Here is a 15,511-nt window from a genome sequence, read left to right on the forward strand (position 1 = left end):
ATTTCCTGTTGACCTTCTGTGTTCAGAGTCAGTAAACCTCTAAAAGCCAACTGCTGTGAACAAACAACAGAGAGTGGTTCTTGCTGTTTGGCGGCAGAGTGCTGACCCAGCGTTTGTTTTCCTAAAACAAGCTTGTTCTGTGGGATTAGGTGGTGTTATGCCCTCTCTCTCCCATGACGGCTAACCCCCTACATGCCGACTCTTCATTGGCTTTCGCTCTGTTCTTTGCATCCACAGAGATGTTTCTTTTCTCAGACCAGCAGTGCAGGGAGTAGTTGCATAGAGACCCACCCAAGGACCAAGCCCCCTGAAAGGATGACAGAGTCAGGCATGGGCATAGCCATGTCTATATGTATTAAAAACACCCAAGAAGGTTTTCTGAGGAAGCACATGGTGAAGCTGCTGCCACTACCACACTTTCCTTCCTCCTGGATCCAGTCCAAGGCCTTTAGCATTAAGGCAAATCCTCTAACACTCCGAGAGAGAAGTGTGGGATTAATTAAAAACAGTACAGACCAAACATTTATGCTAATTCACGTAAGACAAGGCAGGACCTTACAAGATCCGCTTACTTTGTTAAGAACTTTTTCCCGGGAAGTTCGGACTTTGGCCAGGCTGCTTTCTGAAATACCATTTCAGAGGAAACATACTTTAATTACTGACAGCCAGCCTCTCTTCCCCTCACCTGGGAAACCCAGCCAGATGCACGGGGTATAAATAATACATTATTATTATTATATTATCACCTCCATTTGTGTACTTTCCAGCCTGATGAAGAGTTCAGGAGAACTCAGAAACTTACACACTATTTTGTGTTGTTTTGTCTTAAAATGCTCTAATGTGGTGACTTTGGAACACTTAAAATTGGTGATTGCTTTTAAAAAAATACCTTCAAATACCAGACCAACATCCGCAGCTGTTTCATTTTGCTCAGCAAGAACTGTATGGTTTTTTCCTCACCCTTCCATGAACTGTTAGGTGTCACTCTTCTTCTGTCCCTTTCTCAATCTATATTTTCCTTTCTTTTTTCTCATTAGCTCTTAGCTTAATCCAACAACTGGAATTGAACTCCAGCAGCAACATCGCCCCCCCCCCCCCGTCAATTGGCCCTCCCTGCTGTGGATTTCCACAACGCCCCCAATCTGCCAAGCCTAATGGCCGTTTACATTTTGAATTGATCTGTAAGAGTCTCTTGGGATGCAAAAGCCTTTCAAGATATTTAAATATTTCCTCCAGTACTTGGATTGTGCTTGATTGGATGACTCAAACCGGAATGGATGCTAGCAAATGCCTCAAGATATGATGATTTTCTCTCTTTTTAAAAGAGCTTAGTCTTCTCTTCCTTTGTCTTATTTTAAGTGCAGTTTTCCCCTCACATTCTTTGTGGCAAACTAGCAATTATCACGACAGTGTGTGTCAGCCTCTGGAAGTGGCATCACACTGCAGCTCTGTTCCCCACTGTATTTTTTCACTTACTGGTTCACAATTTATTTCAGCATCGTTGTGGCAAATGACTTTGCACAAAGGCAAAATGGCCAGTCATCACCTGGCTCTCGAGCAAAGCTGGACATTTTGCTCTTTGCTCTGGAAATCCTACTTGACCCTTGGTAATTTAGGTTGGACTGAGGTTGTTCAGCAGCAAGGCCAGGGTGGGGATATGGGCTCGCTGCATGCTCCAAGGCACACCCTCCTTTATTCATCCTGACATGTTCCAGGACTGAGTCCTCTGGGTCAAAAGCCACCCCCTGCATTTCCTGGGTCTCCCCTATTTTTCTTTAGTGGTTCTGAGCTCAGAGCACCAGACCCTCCAAGTGTCCCTATTTTTCAGGGACATCCCTGATTTTAGAGAAGCCGTCCCAGTTTCTGATTTGATCCCAGAATGTCCCACTTTTCTTTGGATGTCCCTATTTTCACTGGAGAAATGTTGGAGGGTATGGAGTTATCCAACCCCTGAGCCATCTGAAGACAATCCTGTATAGGGAAGTTTTTTTTAATGCTTAATGTTTTATTATGTTTTTATATATGTTGGAAGCTGCCCAGAGTGGCTGGGACAACCCAGTAAGATGTGTAGGGTATAAATAGTAAAACAATCATTATGGAATGGGACGTCCCTATTTTCATCAGAGAAATGTTGGAGGGTATAGAGCACTATTCTAGAGTTTGCATACAGCCAGACCAGGGATGAGTTTTCAAAGGGAGTACTAAACAGATTTGGGTCAATGGTTATTTATATCATTCACAGCCTGCACCAACATTCAGTACATCCCCTGTTTCCCTTCTCATGGCAGGACTCTTTGATGTCTGTTTTTATTATTTTTTCCTCCAGAGCTGCTTTTGGTCCTCCTCTTCAACTCTTTTCTGTTCTGGCATCTTCCTAATCCCCCTGACTGTGTTTGTAAAGAGAAGTCGAAGAAGAAGAAGAAGAAGAAGAAGAAGAAGAAGAAGAAGAAGAAGAAGAAGAAGAAGAAGAGGAGGAGGAGGAGGAGGAGGAGGGGGAGGAAGGGAGCTTGCTGGGCAGCCTTAGGGCAGAGCAGGAGAGAGGCTGGCCTAAGGAAAAGTTAGGAATGTGCCATCGGTGGGCACAGTTCAGTGATTTTGCTTAAAGGATCAAGTTTCTGTCCCTCATTAAGGCAAATATATGTATCAAAGCATAAGGGTGATATCTGCTGAAATCTGAGGGCCAGAGTAATCAGATTCTTGGTTGTAGGGCACAACTCATTGACTGGCAAAGCCAGCATTATATATGCAAAACAGCAAGCATGTAAGTTTGTATAATAGAGCAAACTCCATTTCACTCTTTAAAGACCCATTTCTACTGTTTTATTAATAAAGTTGGATAGGTTAGACTATGTCCGGCCTTTACTGAGCATTCATTCTGATTTTTTTTAAAAAAACAACAACCAGGTTATATGACAATGAGCATTCATTCTGATTTGCTTCTGTGGTGTTAATATGTCTTCCCATTAATTTTTCATTCATTTATACACTTTTCAAAGCATTTCCCGTCACTTTCCAAACTGTAAAAAGTCTATGATTTGGGTCTCTCTCTCTCTCTCTCTCTCTCTCTCTCTCTCTCTCAGATTTGTTGTGCTATGACAAGAGAGTGCTTCAATCCACTTTAACTCCACAAACCTCAAGTTCCCATATACATACCTGCGTACTCTTCTCTCTATGCACTTGAATCCCTCCTGCGAAATACTTGCAGTCTGGAGGCACCCTAAAAGCACTTCCCTGTTTGTCAAAGTTTAAAATGGAAAATGTGCCTTATTTGCCTAATGCATATAAGCTGCAGAATTTGGATGCAGAATTACCTTTTCACATGGGCTATCCCATGGCCACCGTTCTTATTCTTACTCTTATATATTTATTTATACCCTGCCTTTCCTCCCGACAGGACTCAGTGAGGTCTTATTAAAAATAAGAACCACTAAAAACAGGGAAAAAAATCATTAAATAAATTAAACATTGATAGAATTAAGACGAGATACATATATGAAATCTATGAAAACCATACCAATAAAAACAGCACAGCACCATACCTTTCATTAAAGCAGTCCCCCCAAGCCTGTTGGAAGGGTCTGCTGTACAAGCCCTGTTGAAGTGGAGAGGAACCGCAGAAACCTGCAGAACAAGTTCACAGCCAGAGCTAAAGTTCTGATAGATGCTGCAATTGGTGCACCCTGGGAGCTGGTCTTCCCTTGCTCCCTTCTAGCTCCTTTGGTCTGTCACTAACAGGGGAAATGGAGCATCTGTGTCTCCCACCAATGAAACTTTGACAGGGGCACACCAAGCAGCTTCCTTGCTGCAGGACCCATCTGTGTTACAGTAATTAATCCATCTGGGACCTGAGCAAGGAGGGAGTGGCCTGCACCTTCCAAAGGGGAGCAATTTCCGAGGGACGAGTTGAAGAAGAAGAGGAGCCACCAGCTGGTCTTTTGGAAAGAAGATGCACCTTGTAGGGGTGGTCCTTCACAACAACATCTTAGCTGCACTTCCACTTCACAAATGGAAAGAAAGAGGAATCCCTTTCTGCAGAATGGAATCACTCCAGCTCCTTGTAATAATAATAATAATATGATAATTTATTATTTATACACAGCCACTCTGGGTGGTTCCCAACAAAATATTACAAACACGATAAACATCAAACATTAAAAACTTCCCTAAACAGGGCTGCCTTCAGATGTCTTCTAAAAGTTGTTTATTTCCTTGACATCTGATGGGAAGGCGTCCCACAGGGCGAGCGCCACTACCGAGAAGGCCCTCTGTCTGGTTCCCTGTAACCTCACTTCTTGCAGTGAGGGAACCACCAGAAGGCCCTTGGAGCTGGACCTCAGTGTCTGGGCTGAACGATGGGGGTGGAGACGCTCCTTCAGGTATACTGGGTTGAGGCCGTTTAGGGCTTTGAAGGTCAGCACAAACACTTTGAATTGTGCTCGGAATTGTACTGGGAGCCAACGTAGGTCTTTCAGGACCTTGAATAACCTTGGGTGCCCTTTCCTGACCCCTTTTGCGTTTTCAGAGAATTGTAGAGTTGGAAGGGATACCAAGGGTCATCTAGTCCAGCCCCCTACAATGCAGGTTCTGACATGTCCTATTTGAGGTGCAGCGACCAGAATGATATTCAAAGTGCAGTTGCACCACAGATTAGTGGAGTGGCGTTATGATATTGGCAGTTTTAATGCTGAAGCCCCATCACTCCACCTAGCACATCTGTGCTGGCTGGGATTGGTGGGGGTTGTAGTCTAAAACATTAAGTGAAATAGAAAGGAGAAAACAATTTTTGCAGTCAGCACTTCCATCAAAACTTCCTGCTGCGGATCTGCTCCTGTTATAAAACAGGTAGACTATTACATGCCTTTTCACAAGCACCCCTCAAAGCATTGCTGCTCCACGCCTGGAATGCAGGTGGAACAGAAAGGGAAGTGGTCAGGGCATGAAGCACCTGATCTGCCTTGTCCTGTCCCATTTTCCAATAGGCCTCTGGTTTTTTGATCTTGCAGCCTCATTGCAAGGCCAGAGCGCAGCTGTGGAAAGGCAGCCTGGCATAATTAGCTGCTTGCTTTCCTCTGCGGGCAGCGGGGGGAATTAACACACTCAGCCAAGTGAGGATTTATCGCTGACTACACACAGTGTGAGGACGGGAGCATTATGCTCATGACTGTGTTTGCAGAGAGAGAGAGAGAGAGAGAGAGAGAGAGAAAACACACTCTTTGCTTTATATTTATGGATTCTGCTAACCAGCGGGAGGACACTTCTCTTTCTCACACACTCAGTTAAATCCAATCCTTCTGCTTTTTCTGTTTGCCACCTTCAGAATTCTGGGTTTTAAATGCAAAAAAAAAATTTGGGGGGGGGGAGGGGTGTTGGGTCTCTAATAACCACCAGCCACACACTAACATACATACCTTAGATAATGTTATAACATCTCATATAACACACAGGAGAAAATGTACAGGTATTTGAATTTTTTCCTGTTGTATTTCTTAAATGTGTCACACACTCACACCCTGTGAAATTCATTCTTAATGAATGAAACAAGTCACACAAGGGTGAAGATTTAGCAATTAAAAAAGATCAAACGCACAAGGTCCTGCTTGGCCTCTGCCTTATCCATTTTCCCTCCTCTCATCCTCTCTGGAGCTGGGGGTGGCAGATGGGGGCATTTCAAAGGCTGAATGATTTGTACTCCCAATTTGTTTTGGGAACTTTCCACATTACAGTAGTGATAATATATCATCACAGGGAGCCCAGTTTTGCTGGAGGAACTCTGTGCTACATGGCACTTTGAATGCAAAATTAATCCTGACCCAGTGGAAGCTGTAATAAAATGTTGCAGGCAAGAGTGAGTCTGTTCATGGTCCTAGCCAAACATGCCCTCTTCTAGGATACTTATTTCAGCCTCTACCAACCTGGTGCCCTCCAGTTGTTGGTGGACTACAACTCCAATCAGCCCCAGCCAGCATACTTTACTATTTTCCACCACCCCTGCTAGCCAGCACTGTGCACACACTGAGCATGTTCAGTCCTCATTGGCTTTCTTCCCTAAACATTTACTGTATTCTATTGCTGCAATCTTTGGATTTCCCCCAAACATGCTGAGACTTCCTTCTTGAGAGAGAATGGGGGCCATTTTGGCTAGATAAGGGTCCATATTTGGGTCCACTGGTTGGTTATTAGTAAAGGACCCCTGGATGGTTAAGTCCAGTCAAAGGCGACTATGGGGTACGGTGCTCATCTCGCTTTCAGGCCGAGGGAGCTGGTGTTTGACCACAAACAGCTTTCCGGTCATGTGGCCAGCAGGACTAAACCGCTTCAGGCACAACAGAACACTGTGATGGAAGCCAGAGCATACAGAAATGTCACTTACCTTCCCGCCGCAGTGGTACTGGTGTGCTTTCGAACTGCTAGGTTGGCAGAAGTTGGGACAGAGCAACAGGAGCTCACCCCATCGTGTGGATTTGAACCGCTGACCTTCCGATCAGCAAGCCCAAGAGGCTCAGTGGTTTAGACCACAACACCACCTGCTCCCTTGAATATCGCTTGAATATTAGTATATGGCAGTTGTAATGTGGGAGGTAACACACACACTTGGAGGATTTGCAGTACTGCATCAGTCTTGGATTTGCATGGGCAAGAGAAGGAAAGTTTTAAAATGATGGTTTTAAATAACAGCAGAGAGTTGAGTAAAGGAAACAGAAAAAGTGATTTTTTAAAAATTGCAGAGTAAATGATGTTGGGGTAACACTGAGGGAAAGAGTGACAGTTTAAAACAAGGTTTGAGTGCCATGAGAATGGAGCTGGGAAAGGCACTGTTGTGTTAGTTTCAAATCATAAAATTGTAGAGTTGGAAAGGACCACAAGGATCATCTAGCCCAACTCCCTGCAATGCAGGAATTTTAGTTAAGGCATCCATGACAGACGACCATCTGCTTAACAAGCTCCAATGAAGGAGAGTCCACCACCTTCTGAAGGAGTCCATTCCACTGTCAGACAGCTCTTACTGTCAGAAAGTTCTTTCTGATATTTAGCTGGAATCTACTTTCTTGTAACTTGAAGCAATTGGTTTAAGTTCTACCCTCCAGAGCAGGAGAAAACAAGCTTGCTCCATCTTCCATGTGGTAGCCCTTCAGCTATTTGAAGATGGCTATCGTATCTCCTCCCAGTCTCTCCTCTTTTCCAGGCTAAACATACCCAGCTCCTTCAACCATATCTCATAAGGCTTGGTTTCCAGACCCCTGATCATATTGGTCTCCCTCTTCAGCACGTTTCAGCTTGTCAACATCCTTAAATTGTGATTCCCAGAACTGGACACAGTACTCCAGGTGTGGTCTGATCAAGGCAGAATAGAGTGGTAATATTATTATTGATACCCTGCCCATCTGGCTGGTTTTCCCCAGCAACTCTGGGTGGCTTACAGCATATATAAAAACATTGTAAAATAGCAGGTATTAAAAACTTCCTGATACAGGGCTGCCTTCAGTACTATTACTTCCCTTGATCCTTACACTAGACTACTTTTGAGGCAGCCTAAAATAGCATTAGCTTTTTTTGCTGTTGCATCACTGTTGACTCATGTTAAGCTCGTAGCTAGATCCTTTTCACATATACTACTTGCAAGTCAGATGTCCCTCATCTTATATTTGTGTAGCTGGTTCTTCCTGCCTAAGTGTAGAACCTGACATTTTGTTCCTACTGAAATTCATTTTGTTAGTTTTGGCCTAGTTCTCCAATCTGTTAAGTCAATCTTTAATCCTGGTTCTGTCTTCTGTGGCACTCTTTGGGTACGGTCAGTCAACGAGCTACAAATCCACCTAACCATAACTTCATCAAAAGCCTTACTGAAATCAAGATAACATTTTGTCTACCGCATTCTCATGATCCACCAAGCTTGTAACTCTATCAAAAAAAGAAATGAGATTTGCCTGGCGTGACTTGTTTTTGAGACACCCATGCTGAGTCTTAGTAATCACAGCATCCTTTTCGAGGTGATCACAGGCTGACTGTTTAATTATCTGTTCGAGGATCTTCGCTGGTATCGACATCAAGCTCACCAGCTGGTAATTACCTTCCCACAATCATGTATTGCACTCCTGATACCATGTATTGTCTTCAACATGAAGTTCTATATTAAATATAGTAAATTAGAAAAGGTATTTTGTGAACAAGCAAACATCCATATATGTGCAACCTCTATCAGCTGAACTTACCCTTTTAAACTGAACAAGGTAACTGACAGGCTTGCTTTTAAGGTTCTATTCATCTTAAGGTTACAGAGGGTGTCTGCAAAGCGCCTGCATGGTAGAGGAGGAATGCATGGAATTTTTTGGGGGGGGGGGATCTGTGTGCAAGGGAGAGTTGAGAAAAGTGAGTAGGGTAGAGGGAAAAAATGGGGCAGAAAAGGAGGTGGCATGGACTTGGGGGTGAAGCTGAAAATGGATGCAAAGTGGGGCTGCAGAATATGAGAGAAATAGTTTCAGAAACGGAGTTGGGGAAAGTGAAAAGCAAGCTTAGAAATTGCACGGGGTGAGAAGGGGAAGCTCTATGGCAGCCACCCCAAAACTCGATCCTCCAGCTGTTTTGGGACTGCAACTCCCATCATCCCTAGCTAACAGGACCAGTGGTCAGGGATGATGGGAACTGTAGTCCCAAAACAGTTGGAGGGCCACGTTTGGGGGTGCCTGCTCTATGGGCAAATATGAGGGGGGAATGGCAGGGGGTTGGGTAGCAGTGTGAGCAGGGACACAGCCCCTATTATTAATCTTTATGTATCTACAGAGACAGGCAGGCAGGCAGGCTGGGGCGGGGGGGGGGGGAGAGCGCCTGTCAGAAAGGTAAACATGGAGCAACCAGGGAACTGTGTGATTTTATTGAAGTGGCAGGTAAGGTTTAAAAGCAACATTTCCTTGCTTCCCAGCAGATGACAGATGGCAGTTCTAGGCTGGTAGGTATGGCAGAAGGGAACAGAATCCCAGCCTGGAGCTCTCTACCTGTAAATAAACATGAGTTGATCCAGCTAAAACTGGCCCAAATCCTTTGCAGTAACCTGCAAATCTCAATACAGGTATTGCAGAAGATCAGGCAACCAAACAGCTGGTCCCTGCATACCTCAGACTTGCAGAACTACATGACAGCTCCTAAAATGATATAGCTGGCTGGCTAGAGACTGAGACAAGGAATTTGGGGGAGAGAGAAGAGGTTTCCGAGAATTCTACCAGGCATGAAAGCAGAAAATTGGTAGGGACCCAAATGCACAGAGGCCTCCTCTTTCCCTGAATGAAATCCCCGAAGCCTTTGACCTCCTCCAGTAACAAAACTTCCCAAGTTACTGACTGGCAACAAAACAAAAAACTCTGGGCAATTTGGTAGCCTTTTTGCCACAAATAACTATTGCACAATCTCTATGTTAGAGAGTGGGATATCACTCTCTGATAAGTCAATTACTCAACAGAGGATCCCCACTTAAAGAGGTCTGTAAGAAGGAAAATGATTGCTATTTATTTATGCAGGGCCATGAGCATGTGCTAGGCACCGTAGAGGCTGTGGGGGCAACACCCTCTGTCCAATGGCCCTCTGCTAGAAAAGATGTGAATTTGTAATGCAAAAGAGGAAGGATCAAGGAAGAGTCTGAACAGATGGAAGTGAACAAGCCGAAAGGAGAGGTTAACACAGGGCTACTCAAAGGGGAAGAGTCCAAATGACTCACATACCTGTTAACTTGACATGGGCCACAACTCCCACCCATGGTGCAAGACGACTGCCCAACAGACTGTAGAAGCCCACTGACCATCAGTCCAGATCCATTTGTTTTCTTATACTGCACTCATTATTGGCACCCCAAAATATGTCTTCTTCATGGCAAACTTAACCAAGAGGAACATGGGGGAGCTGGGTTGATGCACAGAGATGGGAAGACTGCTCTAGACCCAAGAAGTAGCAGAAAACATAGAGATGGGGGTGCGTGGGTGGGAAGCAAAGGATCTGACAAAACCACAGCACCAAACTAGAACTGGGCAAGGTTAAAAACCTCACTCAGCCATGAAGCTTATTATGTGACTTTTGGGGTCAGTCACCCTCTCTCAGCCTAACCTCTTCCACACATTTTTTCTGAAGATAGAAAGGGGAGGGCACTTGTGTACCTTAATCTGCTTGAGAGAAGACAGGTAGATGTAAATGTAGTAACAGACAGGCTTGTCTGAGACAGCAGGAACAAGTGGTGGAAGGAAGCTAACATTTTCAGCACCTAGATCGGGATGCAGAACCTCTCTCTTGGTGGTGCTAGACTACAACTCCCATCAACCCTGACCACTAGGCTGTGTGGGCTGCTGAGAGTTGGGATCCCAGCAACATCAGGAATGACAGATTCCCCAGCCATGTTCTCTGACCGAGGTGGTCGCCTTCCATGTTGTGCATTCCACACTTTCACAGATTCCAAGCAAATGGCCACTTGCAGCTCTGTAATAACAAAGATGGGGGGAAAGAAAACGACCTCAAGCTTAATGTTCAAGGCCCAAAGAGGCTGTTTTATTCAAGCCAGGAACAGTCTGCCACTTCACTAGACACACAAGAGAGGAGCAGTTGGCAGCTAAAGGAAAATGACTAAAGTCAATTGTCTCCACGCTAACCAGAAGTTGTTATACATTAGTGATAGAACTCTTAAAAAAAAAAAAGGAAGAGAGACTGGGAAGTGACTCCTGCTCTGCTTCCTCCAGGGTAAGCAGCAAAAGTTCAAGGTGTGGGGTCAAATTTGCCAGAATGGTTGTCAGGAGGGGTGTATTTTCCCTCCTTTATCAGCTTCTCTCTCTGTGCATGAATCGCCATCATTCGCTTCACCTGCCAAAGGAACAGAAGAGAGAGTTGGGATGTCACCTTCTGAGTTAAATCTTGCCCTCTCCAGCAGGTCAGAGCATGTACGGATTTGTAAAGGAGCATGTTCCCATTGCTGAAGGTCTCAGATTTAGCACTCCCTTTAATGTTTTCTAACTCACTGGAGGGTGACCAGATGCAAGGGAAAATGTGGAACCCCTTTCCCTTTAAAAATTGTGCAAAAGAGGAGACTGCTTTGCCACTCCTTTGTGAGAAGTTGCACCTGCCCAACTCAGATCAGGGTGGGGAGAGAAGGGGGGAAACGGACATACACAAGATTTTTTTTAAGAGTGGGTTATAAGCCGATCTTGAGTTCAAATAGACTGACAACTCTGCTACTTTCAGTCTTGCAGTTCTGTTCTTTAGATCAAAGTGTTAGAATCTTTCAGCATCAAGGTGCAGAGTGAGAGCCAGGAGGTACCTTACTAGTGAAAGGCTTTGATGGGCTCCCACACATGGCTGCCCTCCAGATGGCCTGCTATTCTCTACTTGCCACAAAATGATCTTGGTCTGCCAGACTCCTGAGGTGCCTGCACAGCTGACCAAGATGTTCACGCTGCACTCTCAGCTATGGAGATGTGGAAAGCCCAGTTAGGGATGGGCAGTTTTGTTAACAACAGATGGGGCTGGGGGAGGTGAGGAGGAGAGAAGAGATGCTCTGAAGCAGCAATACCTCGCTCCCGTTGCATGATGAAAACATTCAAAGGGGTGGGCCAATTACATTGAAAGATGGCAACAAACTGCAGCTTGCAAAATATTTTAACTTTTCTCCCAGCTTACATCCACAAAACCGAACAGGAGTTTACACTTTGGAATGCCACCTGCTTCCCCCACCCTGATAGCATCTCAAAAGGTGTCCCATATACTGGCAAAATTCATGAGTCAGAATTTATCAGGCCATTTGGTCTGACTACACTGCAAGGCAGCATCACACATCAGCCCTGCCCCTGGGGGGGTCAACCAATGGATCCCTGACACTAGCGCACAAAACGCAGAGCCTGCTTGCAGTTAGCAGCATATAGAGTAAGGGCTATTCCCTTATCCCAAGTCAACCACTTGCTTTGGACCTCAATTACAAATCAGTTCATTACACCCACACTAACTACAGTTGTGAATTACTCTACCTCTCTAATGTTCTCACTGCAGTGAGAAGGAAGCACAGCTGCTTCTCTTTCCTTTGCCCCTTATGTTGGGAAGACAAATGGTAGCTCTGCATGGCATCAAGGATGGATGGGAATACAAGAGAATTCTGCCTTTGAAATGAGCTGCCTACTAATAACTTCTGCCCAGGGAAAGCAAACTTATTACATTTCTATTCTCCCCAAAACTGTCCATACCATCTCTTTCAAGCAGCACATGGGAAGAGGCAGTCAACTTTTGCAGATACTCCAGCAATAAGAAAAGCAAACAGACAAATACTTCCTTGCACACAGATGCACACTTGCTGACCCTGAGTCCCTGCTTCAGGTCTCCCACTCACCATTTTTTTCTTGCTTAGACATTCAGCAAGATCCTCCATCTCCTGCTGGCACTCCTTCTTTGCCCTTACAGATCCAATGCCATCAGAACACTCCAGCCACTCCTTCTGAAAGGCAAAGCACAAACTGGCCTGCTTGTGGGGCTGCTTGGAACTCCCGATGAGCAACCACCTGTCAACATCAATGCCCAGCTGGTTCTGGAGATCGAGAAGTGGCATGGCTGAGAGGGGGAGAAAAAACACCAATAAAGAAATGATCCTAAATGTGCATAGCTAGGTGTGTAGCTGAAGAGTAGCCAGGTGACTCAGGAAGAAATCCTCCTTAGGGGGAACATTAGACCAGGGGAGAGAGAAGCAGGAAGTTCTGGGAAGAAAGGCTTTAAGGTGAGCATGTTCAAGCAGGAACAAATTAATCTGATGATCGACTGCCTTCATCTTTGAAGTGGCAGTGGTGGATAAATAAAATATTCCAGTTTAATATGCTCTCTTTTCTCCTTTTTTAAAAAACACCGCCTAACACATCCTCAAGTAGAGGATATGGATAAGACACTTGGCAACGTCTAGGAGCTACCAGAGGTGAGGTCAGCTAGCATCACTTACTGTACCACTGCACCAAGTAATGAGGAGCAGGAAGTAGGGGTATAGCCACAGCACCTGCCCACACCTTTATGGGGGTGAAAGCCCACTCAGGGCTGTGTGCTAGCTCTGCAGTACAGCCCCCCCTCACACCAAAACAGGGGTGACACCAGCAGACTCAGGGTAATTATGAGGTTTGCAATGATACAATAAATCTTTAATGGGGAAAAACCTTCACAGTCCCTAGGTTACTCAATGGCAAGGAACACTGACTAAGAGGCTGGAGAAATGAAAACTGGGTGGCTGGGAATGGAACTGAGGGGCTAGAGAAGAAGTACAAAGGAAGAGACACAGACAGAACTACACCATTGTTCGATTAGGTCACTCCCCGAGTTCACATTGAGAAACTATTTTTAAATGTCCCTAGGGACAGAAGCGAGAGCTGACCATAGAAATCAATGGAGAAATCAAAGATTTTAACACAGCTAGGAATGGGCAAAAGTGTGTCCCACAAACATACATGTGTGTGCATTTTTTTTTATTTCTCAGAGATTTGGAAACAGTCTGAAGAAGAAAAATTGCTTGTGATGTGAACATTCATTGTAGGTTTTTTGTGTCTGGTAAATGCTGACAATAAGGAGAGGTTTCCAAGTCTAGATAATAGACTTGGTTTCAAAATCCATAATAGGGATGGTTTCAAAATAATAATTCCATAACTGGTAGAAATCCAAGATACGTTTAAGGACTTAATGGTTATAGCACCATACTGCTCCCTCTCTAATGCTGAATACGCTGCAATTACCATCTGGAGAAAATCAATGCAATCATATTTCTAAACTCCCTGTAAACTGATACACTATTTCATTTATTTCCCCCTCTACTCTCAAAGGAGCCCAATATGACAAACACTAGGAAATATGATTAAAAATAAAATCAAAACATATTCAAATTTTAAAACACATGTTTCCAAGTCATGTGCCTGAATGGGCCCACTGAAGCATAAAGTTTTCAGGAGGCACCTAAAACAATATAGTGAATGTTGCTGCCTCATGTCAATAGGAGGGGAGTTCCACAGCTAAAGCTAGAGTGTTGCCACTCTAAAGGAACTACAGTGGTACCTAGGGTTAAGTACTTAATTCGTTCCGGAGGTCCGTTCTTAACCTGAAACTGTTCTCAACCTGAAGCACCACTTTAGCTAACAGGGCCTCCCGCTGCTGCTGCACCGCCGCTACAAGATTTCTGTTCTCATCCTGAAGCAAAGTTCTTAACCCGAGGTACTATTCTGGGTTAGCAGAGTCTGTAACCTGAAGCGTATATAACCTGAAGCGTATGTAACCCAAGGTACCACTGTACTCATAAACTTGGATCCAACACTGTGTGGTATTTGTAGAAGTTAAAGTTTTGCAGATCAAAGTCGCACATAGGTAAGGTGATCCCTTAAGTAAATGAGTCCTAAGCCGTTATATACCAAACTGTAAAATCTGTGAGCTTGCCAAATACACCTGAAACACACAAATATTTAAAACAAGCTTAAATCCAATGAGATGTATTAAAACAATTCATTTCCCTCCAAAATTCCCCTCCCCCCCGGACTTCAAAATATTCCCAGGCTACATCCACACCCCCAGCTTCAAAGTTTCCAGAAGTTTAGCATATCTGGGAGCAGGGCCAGCCCTACCATTGGGCAGACTCAAAGGAGATGGTTTAGCCTCTGTTGAAACAGGCAGCACATGGTTAGTGCATCTAACCAACCCAGTGGTTGCCAAGGTGGGTTACCTCCGGAGAGGAGGAAAGTGGGCAGCAGGCGGTGCTGGAGGTGTAAATGACTATCTGACTTTGAAAAGTTGGTTTCACTGAATCGAGTTCATCGATTTTGTTGAATGAATTTAATTGAATTTTGAATAAGTATGCAATTAATTGTTACTGTTTTGAATTTTATTGCACTATCTTCCTTAGTGGGCCGTACAAACCGCTGTTCTGAATAATGCTTTTTATGGGGTATGGTGAGGGAACGATCCCAAAAAAGATTTGGGAACCACTGCTCTAAACTATTCTTATGGCATTTTTGTTGCCAGGAGGAGGGAGAGAGGAAGGGGCTTTCTAAGCTACCTCGACCAGCCTGGGCGCTATCATGCACCAGGGACTGAGGGGAGCCTCAAGGAGCAGCAAACTCTTCTGGGGGCGACCCTCCCTCAGACTACCGCCCACCCTTCCGCCAAAGGCATAGGTAACAGACCCCAGAACCTGCTTCAAGTAATGGCTCTGAATTTTTATCTTGCAGGGAACTTTGCTACACAGCTTGTCCCTCACCGTCGCAGGCAGACGGCGTGGGGGAGCGAAATGGGTAGCCTTCCCACACAACCCCCCCACCTGTCCCTTCTACCTGAGTAACAACCCACCTCCCCCCCCCCCGCCTTCCTTACCTACCTGTCCTTGCGAGCGTTTGCGACAGTGCTGCCGTCAGGCGTGCCCCTCGCTTTCACGACAGTCGCGGCTGGACGTAAAGCTCCTTGCGAAGCTTGCGGAGGATTCCGCTCAGATTACGTGTACGTGAGACACAGAGAACAGAAAAATGAAGAGTGACTCGCCGTC

General features: G+C 44.9%; 1 protein-coding gene across 2 annotated transcripts; it reads right to left on the reverse strand.

The window, feature by feature from the left end:
* Positions 1-10,496: 10,496 nt before the first annotated feature.
* NDUFS5 (NADH:ubiquinone oxidoreductase subunit S5) lies at positions 10,497-15,426 on the reverse strand. Of its 2 annotated transcripts, none has more exons than XM_081018126.1 (3): positions 15,347-15,426; positions 12,347-12,564; positions 10,497-10,833 (listed from the first exon to the last, which is right to left on the reverse strand). In XM_081018126.1, the coding sequence occupies exons 2-3, from the start codon at positions 12,560-12,562 to the stop codon at positions 10,729-10,731; spliced, it is 321 nt and encodes a 106-aa protein (XP_080874252.1). In that variant the 5' UTR covers positions 12,563-12,564; positions 15,347-15,426; the 3' UTR covers positions 10,497-10,728. The 2 variants fall into 2 exon arrangements, with proteins under 2 accessions (XP_080874252.1, XP_080874253.1); XM_081018127.1 differs by having other exon boundaries at positions 15,343-15,426.
* Between the last annotated feature and the right edge of the window lie 85 nt (positions 15,427-15,511).

The sequence above is a fragment of the Podarcis pityusensis genome, assembly GCF_964106645.2.
Source record: "Podarcis pityusensis genome assembly, chromosome: 8".
Classification (NCBI taxonomy): domain Eukaryota; kingdom Metazoa; phylum Chordata; class Lepidosauria; order Squamata; family Lacertidae; genus Podarcis; species Podarcis pityusensis.